A 14,764-nucleotide genomic window follows, 5' to 3' on the forward strand; every position below is an offset into this window, starting at 1 on the left:
AGACTTTACGACCGAAAAAGCTGCTTTGTAAAATAAGTATCTTGAAATGTAGTGTTTTATAAAGCAGAAAAGAAAATAAATTGTAGTTTTTCTGTTTTTAGTTTGGGGTTCGTGTGCTCCGTGAATCACCAGACAACGCCTATGCATTCGGAGAATTTCTGATAGACCTACTCGATAAGCTGATCAGCATGGTCGTGAGAAAAATACAATAGATCAAAGTTGACTGTGGATATCTCGTAAACCAGCAAATATGAAGTGTTTTTTTTTTTGTTTTTTTTTTACAAATGAAGTCCAAGTTAAATGCTAGTTTAACGCGGTACAAATTATTCTGATTGGTCCGTTTGTATATGGATGTCAACAATGGACACATTTTTAATGCTATATAAATACGAAATTTCGTGGGTTAAAATAACTGTGAATTATATAGTTTCTGCGATATCCATCTTCTCGATTAGCCTCTCATTTCTTTGACCTAGTGAACAATCGAAACCAATTGATACATATCGATTTTTCACTAACTACTAAAGATGAAAACATTAAATTCGATGGACAGAAGCAAATACCTAATACTAACAAACCTTGACAGAAACGTTCTCTATATGATTTTCTGTCGTTCTATGGTAGTCAAGTATTTGAAAGTTAACAATCGAAATATGACTAACCTTAGATATCTCAGAATCAAATAAAGTTACAAACATGTATATTTTCGATTATTGTCAAAGATATATAAAATATCGTATCAATTGTAGAAAATGTTCCTGATTTGTTTCGTCCATTTGTATGTTCTTGTCAACAATTATCAACAATTGAACCATTCGTTATCTGTCAATGGTTCGGAAACTACAACAGACACAAAGTTACAGTTTCCTTGACCGAAGGAAACAACAGGTGATGGTATAATGGCATTTTTATGACCTCGATCGATCTATCCGCCTTTCTCTCAATGGGAGTCAGAAAGTGACAACAATAATCATTAAAGCGACCGCAACCAATAGAAGTAGGAATATATTTTGTGGGTAAATTACAGGCACGGTAATAATTTTAAGAAAGCATCAGTTATGTCGATTTGAACATAAAATTGCGAATAGTAGAAATAGTAACTTGGGAATCAAATTATGATTAATTATGATATAAATTATCCTCTTCAGACATTCGTTAAGAAATCTTCAACCAATAAAGAGTTATTCAGTTGTGCTGATAAGTACCCGAGGAGCATATCGTGGTTAGGTACAAAACACAGCTCCAACTTGTTTCAGCTAAAAACAATAATCAACATGTAAATCTATCACACAATCAGGCCCGTACCCAGGGGTGGGACAAAGGGGTCATCCCCCCTCCCCTTGAGCCATGAAATATTTTGTTGCAAATCTACAAAAATAACATGGATAATTTTTAAGATTTTGCAAGAATTTAGATTTCCTTCTTGCATAAATGAATGGGTTGCTCTAGAGAGAGGCAGACTCCAGAAGTCTGCAGTCTACTATATTTAGTAATTTTAGTTTCATAACCATTTATGCGAAGCTACTAAATGTTACAGTTTGGTCAGGAAAATGCACCATATTTACTCCCTGTTTTGACTTTTTTCGAACTGCAGTCTTGATGAGGAAATGTCCTCTTTTTGTTGTTAATTCACATACAGACATGTTCTTCATTATAAGAATAATTCCATAGAGTTGGTGGTCAGGGTACGAATTCCCATGCCGGAAGGGGGGTCTCCCACCTTCCCCACAACGATATTGTTCTATTAAATTTTTTTCACCATTGTTGTTGTTATAACAACAAAAGTAAGCAATTTGTTTGGACTTCAAACATACATACTTTACTAAGAACAACATCATAAACATCATAAGCACAGAAGGAATAACAAAGAATGATTTCAGCCTGTGTGTGAATGTTGCATACATCTTTTGTTCTCTCTCCCCCTTCTTTTCACTCTCTCTCTCTCTCTCTCTCTCTCTCTCTCTCTCTCTCTCTCTCTCTCTCTCTTTTTAGGGCTGGTAACAGCATGGGGTAAAACTTACTTCTACAGTCATAGATAATTCAGAGAAGCAAGGTGTTGGGACAAGGAAAGATAGCGTAACCAGCAGAGGTTAACGTCCGCAGTTGTTCAGAGTATTTTCTCCAAAAATGAGACTAAAATTTAGATATGGATATCGACGCCGTCCATGCGTACAGTCATGTTCAAAAAATCTGTCGCATGGATTTTTTCTAAGTCCAACGTCTTACGAAATTATGTTGGTAGCTCTGAGACAAGGAAGTGTTGTGAAATATACGATCCTCCAATCAGAGTGAAGTTCGATTCGGATGAGCAGGAGGCGTGACTCACGGTCTTGTCCACAGGAAGTTCAACCAATGCAGCATTTCCAAATATGAGATAACGTCCCCATTGGTTAAATATTGTTTCAATAATGCGAATCGGCAGAAAGATTGCGCAAAAGTTTACTTTGTCGTTTTAATTGCCTTTAATCGTTTCAAATTAGTATTAAATTGTCCCAATTATCGTTCACGAGCTTAATATAATGTATTCATGTATGTGTTTGACAATCATATATCACTCATTAGAACAATTTTCACATTGTTTTCACTACGTGAGATGACATTTCATTTACATTCACGATAAAATAGTGGTTTGGGTGTAATAACAGTTTTCATTAATTAATTTAGAGATTCATTCTTATTTGTTGAGTTAATGATTAGGTTAATTCGTTATTTCTCGCGAAAAGATGGAACCACAGCTGAAAGAAAATACACAACTTGTATTACTGAGGTCAAGAGTTCGTTTTAACATCACTTTTTGCACACATAGGCTAATCACGACTTGGGATACATTTAAATTGGAATCTGAAACATTATGCGACCTGACTGGAACTCGGAAAAGGACACACTGATTACAAGACGTCGATACATTACCACTTGGTCTGGCGAACGCCAATAATAATGAGGGGTTGTGGGAGTGGGAGATGGGTGACGGAAAGTAGAAAATAAATAGTATTTTTGGGGGTATTTAATGTTATATTTATACACATACAAACCTAAGAAAATATTTATTTTGATACATGTGTGCGGGGGGTGGGGAAGGGGGAAAAGAGAGGGACAGAAAGATATTGGGAGAGATGGGACGAAGAGGTGATTGTGGAAAATGTTTTATTTGACGTTCAGTAATAAAAACAATCAAATCAATGATGATTATCTTATAAATACCATATTTAATGTAAATTTGTTTTAAAAATGGGGGCGGGGAGCTGTTTGTTTTACGTTCAGTGCAGGATAACAAGTGGAGACACATAGTGGTTCGTATCTCACTTTAAACTGTAGTTCCAGGCCCCATTAGCCTATCTGTGTATAACGTGGATTTAGAATTCAGTAGAATTTTGGATTTTAGATGCGTTGAGACCACTAAAATTTCCAATTCTTATAATAAGAAAACTGTCCTCATATTACCATTTTGAGAGAGAGTTAATTGTTTAATCTTTCGTTGTTAGTTTCAAAGAAGACTAATTCAAATAGTACCAATGGGAACGAATAAAGTTTACGAAAAGTTTTTGCCACCGTGGGGATTTGAACCTACGACCATTAGAGTGACAACCCAGTGCGATAACCACTACCCCACGAGTTCGTTCTTTCTTACGGCATGATTATGAGTTAAGACCAATTCGTTCAATATGCATTAGAAATATAATCCCCACCCGCCTCTTTATAAACAACATACCCAAACGCTCCTTTGTAGCAAATGAAATAAAGGTGGTATGAATGTCACAAAACATTTAAGCAAAATCTACTATATTTACGACGCAATCGTTTTACATGGAGAGGCTACAGCTTCGAAAATTGAGGTTGTGACGTGGCTTCTTGTAGTGGTAGGGTAGATATTCGTATGGCAAGGTTCCAGCGTGCACTAGCCAGTAATTTCCGAGAAAAAAACTTCAATTTTTTTTATGATGGTAAAGTGGTTCGGTGATAGGCTATCAGTGTTACACGCCGAAGATTACACTGGGGAACAATGAAATTGCGGCACAGTGTTTGAGAGCTAATTTAGGGTAATTTCATGCTGCTGAATAATGATATAATAATATATTTCCTGAATTGGCTCTAATTTATGAAATAAATGCAACTAAACCAAAATGGCGGAAACATAAGACATACATATAAATGAACTTCCAACAACAATTTAATATTTCTTTTTGTGATTACAATCGTTATTATAAAAATAAATTTATATAGGCCTATGATCATAATAATTAAGAAAATATGTACACAATGAAGTAACAAACTAGGTGAAATGTTTTCTATACGATTTCCTGCTGTATTGCTTTTGAGGACAATCCCTCTGTAAGCTCCAACAGTAGTCGGCCATCACGTGGCGATCCCACCGTCCCTGGTACCTTTCTTCCATTATCCTTATATCCTGATGGAACCTTTCTCCCCGTTCTTCACTGAAATCACCCAGGTTCTCAGGGAATCTGTCAATGTGGCTATGTAGAAAATATATCTTCACACTCATATTAGCTCCCAATTTCTCAAAATTTTTCAACATATTTCCAACTATATCGGGGTACTTTTCTGCTCTGTGATTCCCCAAAAAGTTTTTGACGATGGACACAAATCTCAGCCAGGCCTCAGATTCGATGTAAGACATGTAAGTTGTAAAATTGGCATCATTTATAAGTGTACGAATTTGTGGTGGTCCGTCAAAGATTCCTGCCTTCAATTTTTCAATACTTAGTCCTGGAAAAGTGTGGCATATATATTTGAAACAATCACCACTTGTATCTAAGGCCTTGACAAACTGTTTTATCAATCCAAGTTTAATATGCAGTGGCGGAAGGATGATTTTGTCCCTATCTATCAGCGGTTCATGAATGATATTAGCTTTTCCCACTAATATTTTCCCTGGGGGGCCAAACTTTTATCGTCCAATGCTTTTCTCTAGCACGACTATCCCACAAACATAGGATACAGGTATACTTTGTGTACCCACTTTGCTGTCCTAGTAAAAAAATCACCATCTTCAAATCCACACACACCAGCCACTTATGTTCAGCATATTCAATTTTTTTCTAAAACCACTTTTATGTTTTGGTATTCTTCCTTAAGCTTTGTTGAGTTTCCGATATATTGCCTAGCAATGCTTCATAAGTTGCCTAGCAACAATCTACAAATAAATAAATAAGTTTCTTAATGGGAATTTCAGACCATTATCAAATTTTGATATTACCGAGAAAAGCGTAGAGTAATTTTACCTCCTACATTTTCCATGGTGTGTTTATTTTTATAACTGGAGTCAATTCAATTGAACCAATCATACAATTGGCAATCACAGCTGTTTTATGTGCTGAAACTGTTATTAAACTTTATGCCGCAAAATAAAATCTTTTTTTTGTTCCCCAGTGTTATAGGTTTGACTTCTGTTCGATTACCCCTATTATTATTATATGTAGCAACTAAGTATTGTATTTAATTAATAATTTAAAGAAATAAAAATGTTACATATTTTTTTAAAAAATAACACTCCTTTCTAATGATTTTTCAATGTTATTTTTGAAAATAATTTTTCAGAATATGTTTTTGAATTTCTCATCATTTTACTAGGATTTGCATAAAAATGATCCATGTGTCATATTCGACGAAATGTCATGTACAGCGAAAGTCATACATTTTTATTTTAGGGAAAATTATCAAGAAACAAAACAAATAAATACTATTGAAATCATTTTGTGAATAGTGTTTATTTTACATTATTTTTTGTTCACCATGCATAGTTGTATTCTTGTAAAAAGCATGAAAAACAATATATTCTCTACATTTCGCAAAGCAAATAATATACGAATTTTCGTAATAAGTAAAATGCAATAAATAATTTTTCGGTTTAATAAGAAAGAAAAATCGCAGAGTTAACCGAAATGTGAATCGAACACAGAATTTTACAACCCATAAAATGCCTTGTAGCCTTTGCAATGAAGTGATGTAGATTCAAGTAATAAAATTTCATGCAAAATCGCACGTTATAAGATTGCTCAAATATATTAAATCAGTGTGTCCATAAGTTATTATACTGTCAGCCATTTGGCACATCTCGTTACAAAATCTCAGCATATCACCATTCACTAGTTAATCGAATTGAATATTGATTCACTTCACAGTTAAATGTGCAACAATAGTTTCGACTCATATCACGTGAGATGTAAACTCAATTCAATTCTCTCATTGCATGTAGAAATATCAATTATGAGCTCTAAGCTAAATTTGACGCTACAATCGCTTGATCAACTCTTGCGTCTCGCTGCCAGACATTCTACGTTCCTGTTTGCTCCAGGTCGCTTCTGCATTTCATTATCATTGTTTTTACCTCTGTTTCATTCTCATCGTCGTTATAAACCTACGTAATTTCTACTGTTTACAGTAGACAGTATCTACTGTTATCAATTGTAGTACTCTACTGTGTCTCTCGGAAATCTACTCAAAATCAATGATTTCCTACTGAACACTTTCAGTAGGCCTAATGTGTAATTACAGTTGAGGAACTACAAGTGAAATATTCTCTTCAGTACTACATGTAATATTGCATGTAGTGTGTTTGAATTTGAATTTGAAGTCAAAATTTTGGGTGCGTCAGCACTTAGGCTATTTTGCACCTGTCACTTTATATGGGGTCCAGCCCCTTACCAGAACTAAAATAACATAACTGTAACGTCGTGTTGTAAATAAAATATTAAAATATTCTGAATTCGGTTAAAAGCTGAGGCTGTAAAGAGGCACTCAGCACCCACAAGGACCAAACACAGGACAACACAGAAAATTATACTGGCCATGGGGCCAGTCGCCAGAACCTCGTTCGTCTGCAAACTGAAGTCCAGGGTGTACTACGTGGAAGCAACAATTGGGTGTACATACTTCGTGGAAGGTCATCCCTTACACCCTTGTAGTGTGTTTAGCTCAGCATGTTAGCTGTAAATATAACTTTTTATTCCTCCTCACTAACAATTTGTTTTTATATCTATTTAAAATTTAAACCAACCTCACTTCCATGTAGTACACCCTGAACTGCATTTTGCAGACTAACTAGGCTCTGGTGACTGGACCTACTGTTAGTATAATCTTTGTATGACTGTGTGTGTATTGTCCTTGTTTGTGCTGACTGTCTGTCGCTTTACAGGCTCAGCTTTTAACCCAGGTAAGGATATTTTAGTTTTCAGACACGCTTTTATTTTTGTCATGATAAGGGGCTGGACCCCGTATAGCGTGACGGGTGTAAAATACCCTAAGTTTTCAGGCACACAAATTGTAATTCAAATTTTAAAAATCTTAACATAGGTGTTTAAAAACACCTATTGATCTACTGAAACCAGTACAGTAGAGAAACTGCAAGTGAAAATAATTTATTCAGTATAGTGTATAATATGTTAAGTTTAATAGTTTGGCTGTAAATATTAATTTCATACCCCCTTATTATCTTCTTGTATTTATATCTTTTTGAAAATCTGAACACAGTAGATGTTTCAAAACACCTATTGATCTACTGAAAACAGTAGACAAAAGTTTCATTGGAGTAAGTAGAAAAGAGTCATGAAATAATACCCAAAGAAGTCAACCATTATGAATTAATGTTACATACTTTTTTTTTATTTCACTTTCCAAAACATAGGAGCTCGAAATAATCCATGGCATGCGATTTACTAGACAGTCTGCTTTTCTGTGATTGATTCGTCGTGCCCAGTCGGGGATTACTAGCGTTCAAGGTAAAAGGGGAAGGGGAAGAAATCCACCACAGTACCATGACGTATGAAATAACATGTTCACAGGCATCCAATACAACTGATAAGGGTTCACCTGACCTTGGAAGTGTGGGAAACACGTTTCACGCTGGTTTCCAGACTGCTGTGGCTAAATCTGAAACTAACGGTGGAATAAGAAATAGTTTGTAACATTTAACAATGAGATTTCGCATTTACAAAATATGAGATATGTAGACTTTGATTTATTTATTATAGTACACGGTAGAGAATTACTTACCACGAAAGTCAAGTTCTAAATTGCAGACATCAAAATCTACTCCAGGTTATAAATTACATTTGTGATAGACAGCAGATAGGTTAATAAGGTTTACAAGATTGCTAACGACTCTTAAGACAAACGTTCAACGAAGGTTATTGAGTGAGAAAATGGGAAATTGTTAAAAATAGCGGCCTAGTTGAGTGAAGATCGAAGTTTCGAATCTCTTATAGAACCGGCTATTTATTGACACTAATTTTTGGTGCGTAATATATTTAATGTATTGTCGACATTTATAAAAAACGAAATATGAAAACTCTCCTCCTCCGTAACGGTGAGGTCTAAGACTCTGTGCTTTGGACTCCGACTGCAGCGGGACGGCATGGATTCGAGTCGTCCTGGGTTCTCGGCCTGTTATCTGTATAGGACCGGTGGCAACCCACCATCGTGAGGAAATTGGGGAGCTACGAGTGACTGGTGTAACCTGGTTTCAGATATTTTCTATAACGGCTGAGGGTTCGACGTGCTGACCAACGTCACCTCGTTGCCAGTTGAAGATAACTCTAGGTAGGATTGTGGAAGGGAGACTGACAGTCGGGAGATAGCCCAAGGCCCTTCGAGGTTTTAAAATATGAAAACTATTCCTTCCGTAAATCTAATTTCTCGTCATTGTCACGTGAGATTTCTTTTCAGTATGACTCCTGCAATACTAATTAGTTCCTAAGTGAGATAATGAGATGGACAGAGAGACATTAAATTATGAGTTCACTGTTTAAAAAATAAGCATTAATACATTTTTATATTCACATACCTCTTTACAAATTCCTGAGCACGTCACTACAAATGAACCAATCTAGTGCACACTAGAGCCTTGGCTTATCGATACCTATGGGGTATCCTACAATTACAGTCAAACCACAACCTCAATTCTCGAAGCTGTAGCCTCTCCATGTAAAACGATTGCGTCGTAAATATAGTAGATTTTGCTTAAATGTTTTGTGACATTCATACCACCTTTATTTCATTTGCTACAAAGGAGCGTTTGGGTATGTTGTTTATAAAGAGGCGGGTGGGGATTATATTTCTAATGCATATTGAACGAATTGGTCTTAACTCATAATCATGCCGTAAGAAAGAACGAACTCGTGGAGAAGTGGTTATCGCACTGGGTTGTCACTCTAATGGTCGTAGGTTCAAATCCCCACGGTGGCAAAAACTTTTCGTAAACTTTATTCGTTCCCATTGGTACTATTTGAATTAGTCTTCTTTGAAACTAACAACGAAAGATTATACAATTAACTCTCTCTCAAAATGGTAATATGAGGACAGTTTTCTTATTATAAGAATTGGAAATTTTAGTGGTCTCAACGCATCTAAAATCCAAAATTCTACTGAATTCTAAATCCACGTTATACACAGATAGGCTAATGGGGCCTGGAATTACAGTTTAAAGTGAGATACGAACCACTATGTGTCTCCACTTGTTATCCTGCACTGAACGTAAAACAAACAGCTCCCCGCCCCCATTTTTAAAACAAATTTACATTAAATATGGTATTTATAAGATAATCATCATTGATTTGATTGTTTTTATTACTGAACGTCAAATAAAACATTTTCCACAATCACCTCTTCGTCCCATCTCTCCCAATATCTTTCTGTCCCTCTCTTTTCCCCCTTCCCCACCCCCCGCACACATGTATCAAAATAAATATTTTCTTAGGTTTGTATGTGTATAAATATAACATTAAATACCCCCAAAAATACTATTTATTTTCTACTTTCCGTCACCCATCTCCCACTCCCACAACCCCTCATTATTATTGGCGTTCGCCAGACCAAGTGGTAATGTATCGACGTCTTGTAATCAGTGTGTCCTTTTCCGAGTTCCAGTCAGGTCGCATAATGTTTCAGATTCCAATTTAAATGTATCCCAAGTCGTGATTAGCCTATGTGTGCAAAAAGTGATGTTAAAACGAACTCTTGACCTCAGTAATACAAGTTGTGTATTTTCTTTCAGCTGTGGTTCCATCTTTTCGCGAGAAATAACGAATTAACCTAATCATTAACTCAACAAATAAGAATGCATCTCTAAATTAATTAATGAAAACTGTTATTACACCCAAACCACTATTTTATCGTGAATGTAAATGAAATGTCATCTCACGTAGTGAAAACAATGTGAAAATTGTTCTAATGAGTGATATATGATTGTCAAACACATACATGAATACATTATATTAAGCTCGTGAACGATAATTGGGACAATTTAATACTAATTTGAAACGATTAAAGGCAATTAAAACGACAAAGTAAACTTTTGCGCAATCTTTCTGCCGATTCGCATTATTGAAACAATATTTAACCAATGGGGACGTTATCTCATATTTGGAAATGCTGCATTGGTTGAACTTCCTGTGGACAAGACCGTGAGTCACGTCTCCTGCTCATCCGAATCGAACTTCACTCTGATTGGAGGATCGTATATTTCACAACACTTCCTTGTATCAGAGCTACCAACATAATTTCGTAAGACGTTGGACTTAGAAAAAATCCATGCGACAGATTTTTTGAACATGACTGTACCACTGGCTCTTCGGCTGTGTGCCAGAAGCGTCTGGAGTAGAAGCAGCGTGATGACGGAAGATAGCAATCCGCAGCGGCGTGCATTCAGGATACGCAAGGTACGCACTGCGTACCCACAACACAGTAAGAAAAAATAAACATTTTTTCGTCTTCCCCGAACATGAAAATTCAACAATTATCGCTCCGAAAGCAGTTCCACTGCAAGAAATTCCGATTTCCGCACGAACACGGTGCTGCTTTCCTGAAGGCAGTACCGAATGATCCCGATTGTGACTTCGGCTCTCACCCGATCCGCGTTCCTTCCGATTTCCGCAGAAAGACGCTGTTTCTTCTGCTTGGTACCCTAGAAATTCGGAAGGTAACCCCATTGGCTCATATCAGCCCCGACCACGTGTTTGGGTCTGCCCGCGCTTACCCTCTCTCACACTTCTTTCCCGGTTCTAAGCATCGAGGGTACCCAAGATTTTGACAGCGTATGCAGTGTTGACAGTAGTCAACATATTTCTTTCTGGAATGCTTAGCTTACTAGCATTTAGCAGCCACGCGTAGATAGATCACTGTTGGGTTGCAATAAAAATACTTTATAAAAAGTGATACAGGAATCAGAGAGGAGGGCAAGAATATGTAGTGGTGGAAGATCATATTTAATATACGCGTAAACTATCACATATAAAATATTTATGTGAGGTTAAAGTTACACTAGCAAGTTTTTTGTTGTTTTTTTTCGTATAGGGAGGTGAGGACCAGAATGGACTGTCACTGTGTCGAGGGGAAAATATGTGAACAATTTGCAAGTTTCGCACAATTCTCAGAGTATGAGAGTATCTGTTTATCTCCTTTCGGGATCAACATTTCCTTTGAGTTCCATAGCATGGGTGTTGATTGTTGACCCGACGATATGAATGAATGATAAAAGAAAAACATAATAGAACACAATGCTTACAATGGGATTCGAATGAGCCCCCCTCCCTCCCGCCAGACATTGCAAAGTGACAAAGTGACGTACGGTAGTTTAGCTTTTGAAGTGTTCTGGGACGTATGCTGACGTATTTTCTACTTGTCCTTAATTATCTCCCTTCTACAAAATACTTTGTCGACTGGCAACTCCGATTCATTCTTCCACAAGAACGCGTGGTTCTCGGGCATAGCGGACCGGACACAACGTACCGTGGGAGGTCGACTTTTGCTTTCTTCTGTCGTGTGAAATTTGCAGCGATCGTTCATATTATTTACATTACAGGATCTCTATTGTTTGTCGGTGCAGTAAAGTGATAAAATAGGGGGACCGGGAGTTATTGATGACATACTGGAGAAGGGATTTTCGGAATTTACGAAAAAAGTGTAAACAATCCGAAATGGAAGGTCTGTTCCTGATTTGGAAAAATTGTTTCAGGCAGGAGTTGTGAAGGATGGTAAGCAGTATATTAGGCATTTTGATTTTTGAGAAGAAGAAAAAATATCTCTACAGAGTGATTGACTGAGTAGAAAAACAGTGAAACTTTATTGTTGGCCTTATTTGTTGGTTTCCTCTGCGAAAGATGTTGTGAAATAGTAGACGATACTGAGATTTTTCAAATTTATTACATGAAATTTGAAAGGACGGAAAATGATTGTGCCATTTCCTTCCCGTTCAATGTTCATCGCACTGCATGAAGGAAATAATCAAAGCTGAATTGTTGGACTCTACGTAGCTACTATCAGAATATATTTGCGAATATAAAATGTCATACATATATTTTACCTCGTTACATTTGGATATTGATACAAGGATGAGAAATTTCCCATTATAAAATTGTAGAAAAAAGTTATTTTCTGAATAACATGATGGCCAGGGAGGGGGGGGGGCGGGGTTCTGGCCCCCATAATTCATTTCGGTTGGCCCATGTTGTGTACCCTAGTTTAAATGTCACCCCACGCCACTGGCAATCCGTAACACACGAATCATTACATTTCTATTTTTTTCTGCTGGTTTTGGTCCACTCCACTGCCTCCTTCCTTTTGATGAATGGTACCAGATGTATTTTCTTATTCATTGAGAGACACAACTTACTCTATACGGCGAACCTAGGACACCGAAGGCGAAGTCTGCGTGAACCGTTACCCTGTTATTCGTCATTATTGTTGATATTTCCGGTTTGCGCCAACAGAAGATGTTGTCTGACCACAAATATATTTTAGTGGTGATCTACCCTTTCGTTTCGAAATTTTATCCTTTGTTCATATCACTATGAAATGGAAAGTATCACCTGGTCCCCCACAAGGGTGGAAAGTTAGGGGTGGCAGTGTAAAAAGTGGACGACGGGGGCGCCAAAATCCACCTCGCCGGGGTGAAAATTTTATCCTGAGCTGCCCATGAGTCTTTGTCCTCTCTCGAAATGCTATACAGGTCAAGATATGCAGCGTGTTACAGCACATACTCGATAGCACGTATTTATTATCAACCTTATGTCTATTTAATGTTTGCCTAACAGTTGTTCTACGAAATACGTCAATGTCAAGTTCCTAAATTTTTCTTCCTTCAATACCAAAATTGTTGTTATGCCCAGCTCATGAAAGTTTCTAATCATTATTTTTTATGTGTAGGTATTATTTTTAGCAGAAGCAGATACAAGTATTCTCACTTACTCTCAACGCAAAGTTGTATATTTACAATCTAAACTTTACCTTTATGTAGGTGCGGAGATGAATCAAAATTTATATTATACAGCAGTAAGTATTTTACTACTTAAATTTTGTAGTTGTTAAATCTTTCGGAGGAGGTTCCGACCCCATGACTCACTTCTAAATACGTTCTTGTCTCCCCACTCCACATATGCTTTCAGGATATGTCGCAATGTGCAGGCGGTAACTTTTAATTAACCAACTTTAGAGAAATTGACATGTAATTTTATTCTACCTCCAGTGTCTCTACATACCACGTACAAGCATTTTCATTGAACGATTTTTTTTTAATATATCTATTGGCGAAGAATCGTTGTTGCATCTATGTTTAATTCGGTTCTAATCTTCCTTTCCAGAAACCCTACCCCTGATGATCAGGTTACAAAGGATTTTCCAAAATGGCCACCTCACGACATGGTGTACGAGAAGTATTTGGTGATAGACAAGACCCTAAGAGTGGACAGTCACTTCGTCAAGGATTACACGATTGAAAAGAACGAACAAAGCACAGGAGATGATGGTAAGCAAGGAAACTCAAGTGGAAGGAAAGAAGTCTGTGCTTTCTTACTTCTTCTAGGAATTTCCTTGCATGTTTTTTAAAACTCATGACGTTTGACATGAGCATAATTTTCACTTAGCAGAAGAATGAACAGGAGGATGGAAAGATATCCCGCGCCCAATAGAACCCAAGCATCTCTGGCTGTGGGTCGAAACAAATAATTTCAGGAGGGAGCACGATTGATTCACACACACAAGCAAGAAAGAATTTACTGAAAGCAATATTGTTAATTTAAAAAATATACAGGATGGTCCGTTTGACATGTCAAAAAAGTAAATGAAAGAGATTAATGTACGTATGTCTGAGCAGTTTGTTTGATTTGATTTTGATTTATTTTACTTCGCGTTTTGTGCCTCTTGGCTAATTTGCGAAGATGGGGATGAGTAATGAAATGATGAAATTGATGAATGGACATTCACAAACATCGAAGCCCGAGCGGGATTCGAACCCGGGACCCCTAGAGCAGTTTGTTGTAATATGAGTAGAAGGGATGTGAGTTTCGAGTGAGTGGAGATTTACAGACTTCAGTCGCGTGCATGGTTGACAAATATGGTCTTGCGCCGCAACAGCGTGCACAGTGTGTCGTATGGTATGTAAAATTTTGCAGTATTACATGCACGATAGCGTCGCCACGCGACTGAAGTCTGTATACCTCCACTCACTCGAAACTTACACCCCTTCTGCTTATGGATCCCACTTAAAACTGTAGGTCCAGTCCCGGTTAGCCTTACTGTGCGTAAAGTGGACTTAAAACACCAAATCAACCAAGCAACCCTTCTGCTTATATTACAACAAACTGCTCAGAGATACGCATGTTAATCTCTTGTATAGAACAGTTTACTCTACTGACATCTCAAACGGATCACCCTGTGTATTCAGCGGCTTAAAAAGTAAGTACAACAATAAAATAAGGAACGCCAGCTTTGTTCACTTATTACTTCAGATGAAATAATCTGTCCATCGCAGTAT

General features: G+C 37.1%; 1 protein-coding gene across 1 annotated transcript in view; it reads left to right on the top strand.

The window, feature by feature from the left end:
• LOC145988399 (juvenile hormone esterase-like) overlaps positions 1-14,067 on the top strand; it is a 145,444-nt gene extending 131,377 nt beyond the window's left edge. The window contains exon 11 of the mRNA XM_083123282.1: positions 13,593-14,067. Within this exon, the coding sequence (XP_082979408.1) occupies positions 13,593-13,836 (244 nt within the window). The 3' untranslated portion in view covers positions 13,837-14,067. The remainder of the gene's footprint in view (positions 1-13,592) is intronic.
• The last annotated feature ends 697 nt before the right edge of the window (positions 14,068-14,764 follow it).

Source organism: Lepisma saccharinum, chromosome 5, assembly GCF_977018435.1.
Source record: "Lepisma saccharinum chromosome 5, izLepSacc3.1, whole genome shotgun sequence".
Lineage (NCBI taxonomy): Eukaryota > Metazoa > Arthropoda > Insecta > Zygentoma > Lepismatidae > Lepisma > Lepisma saccharinum.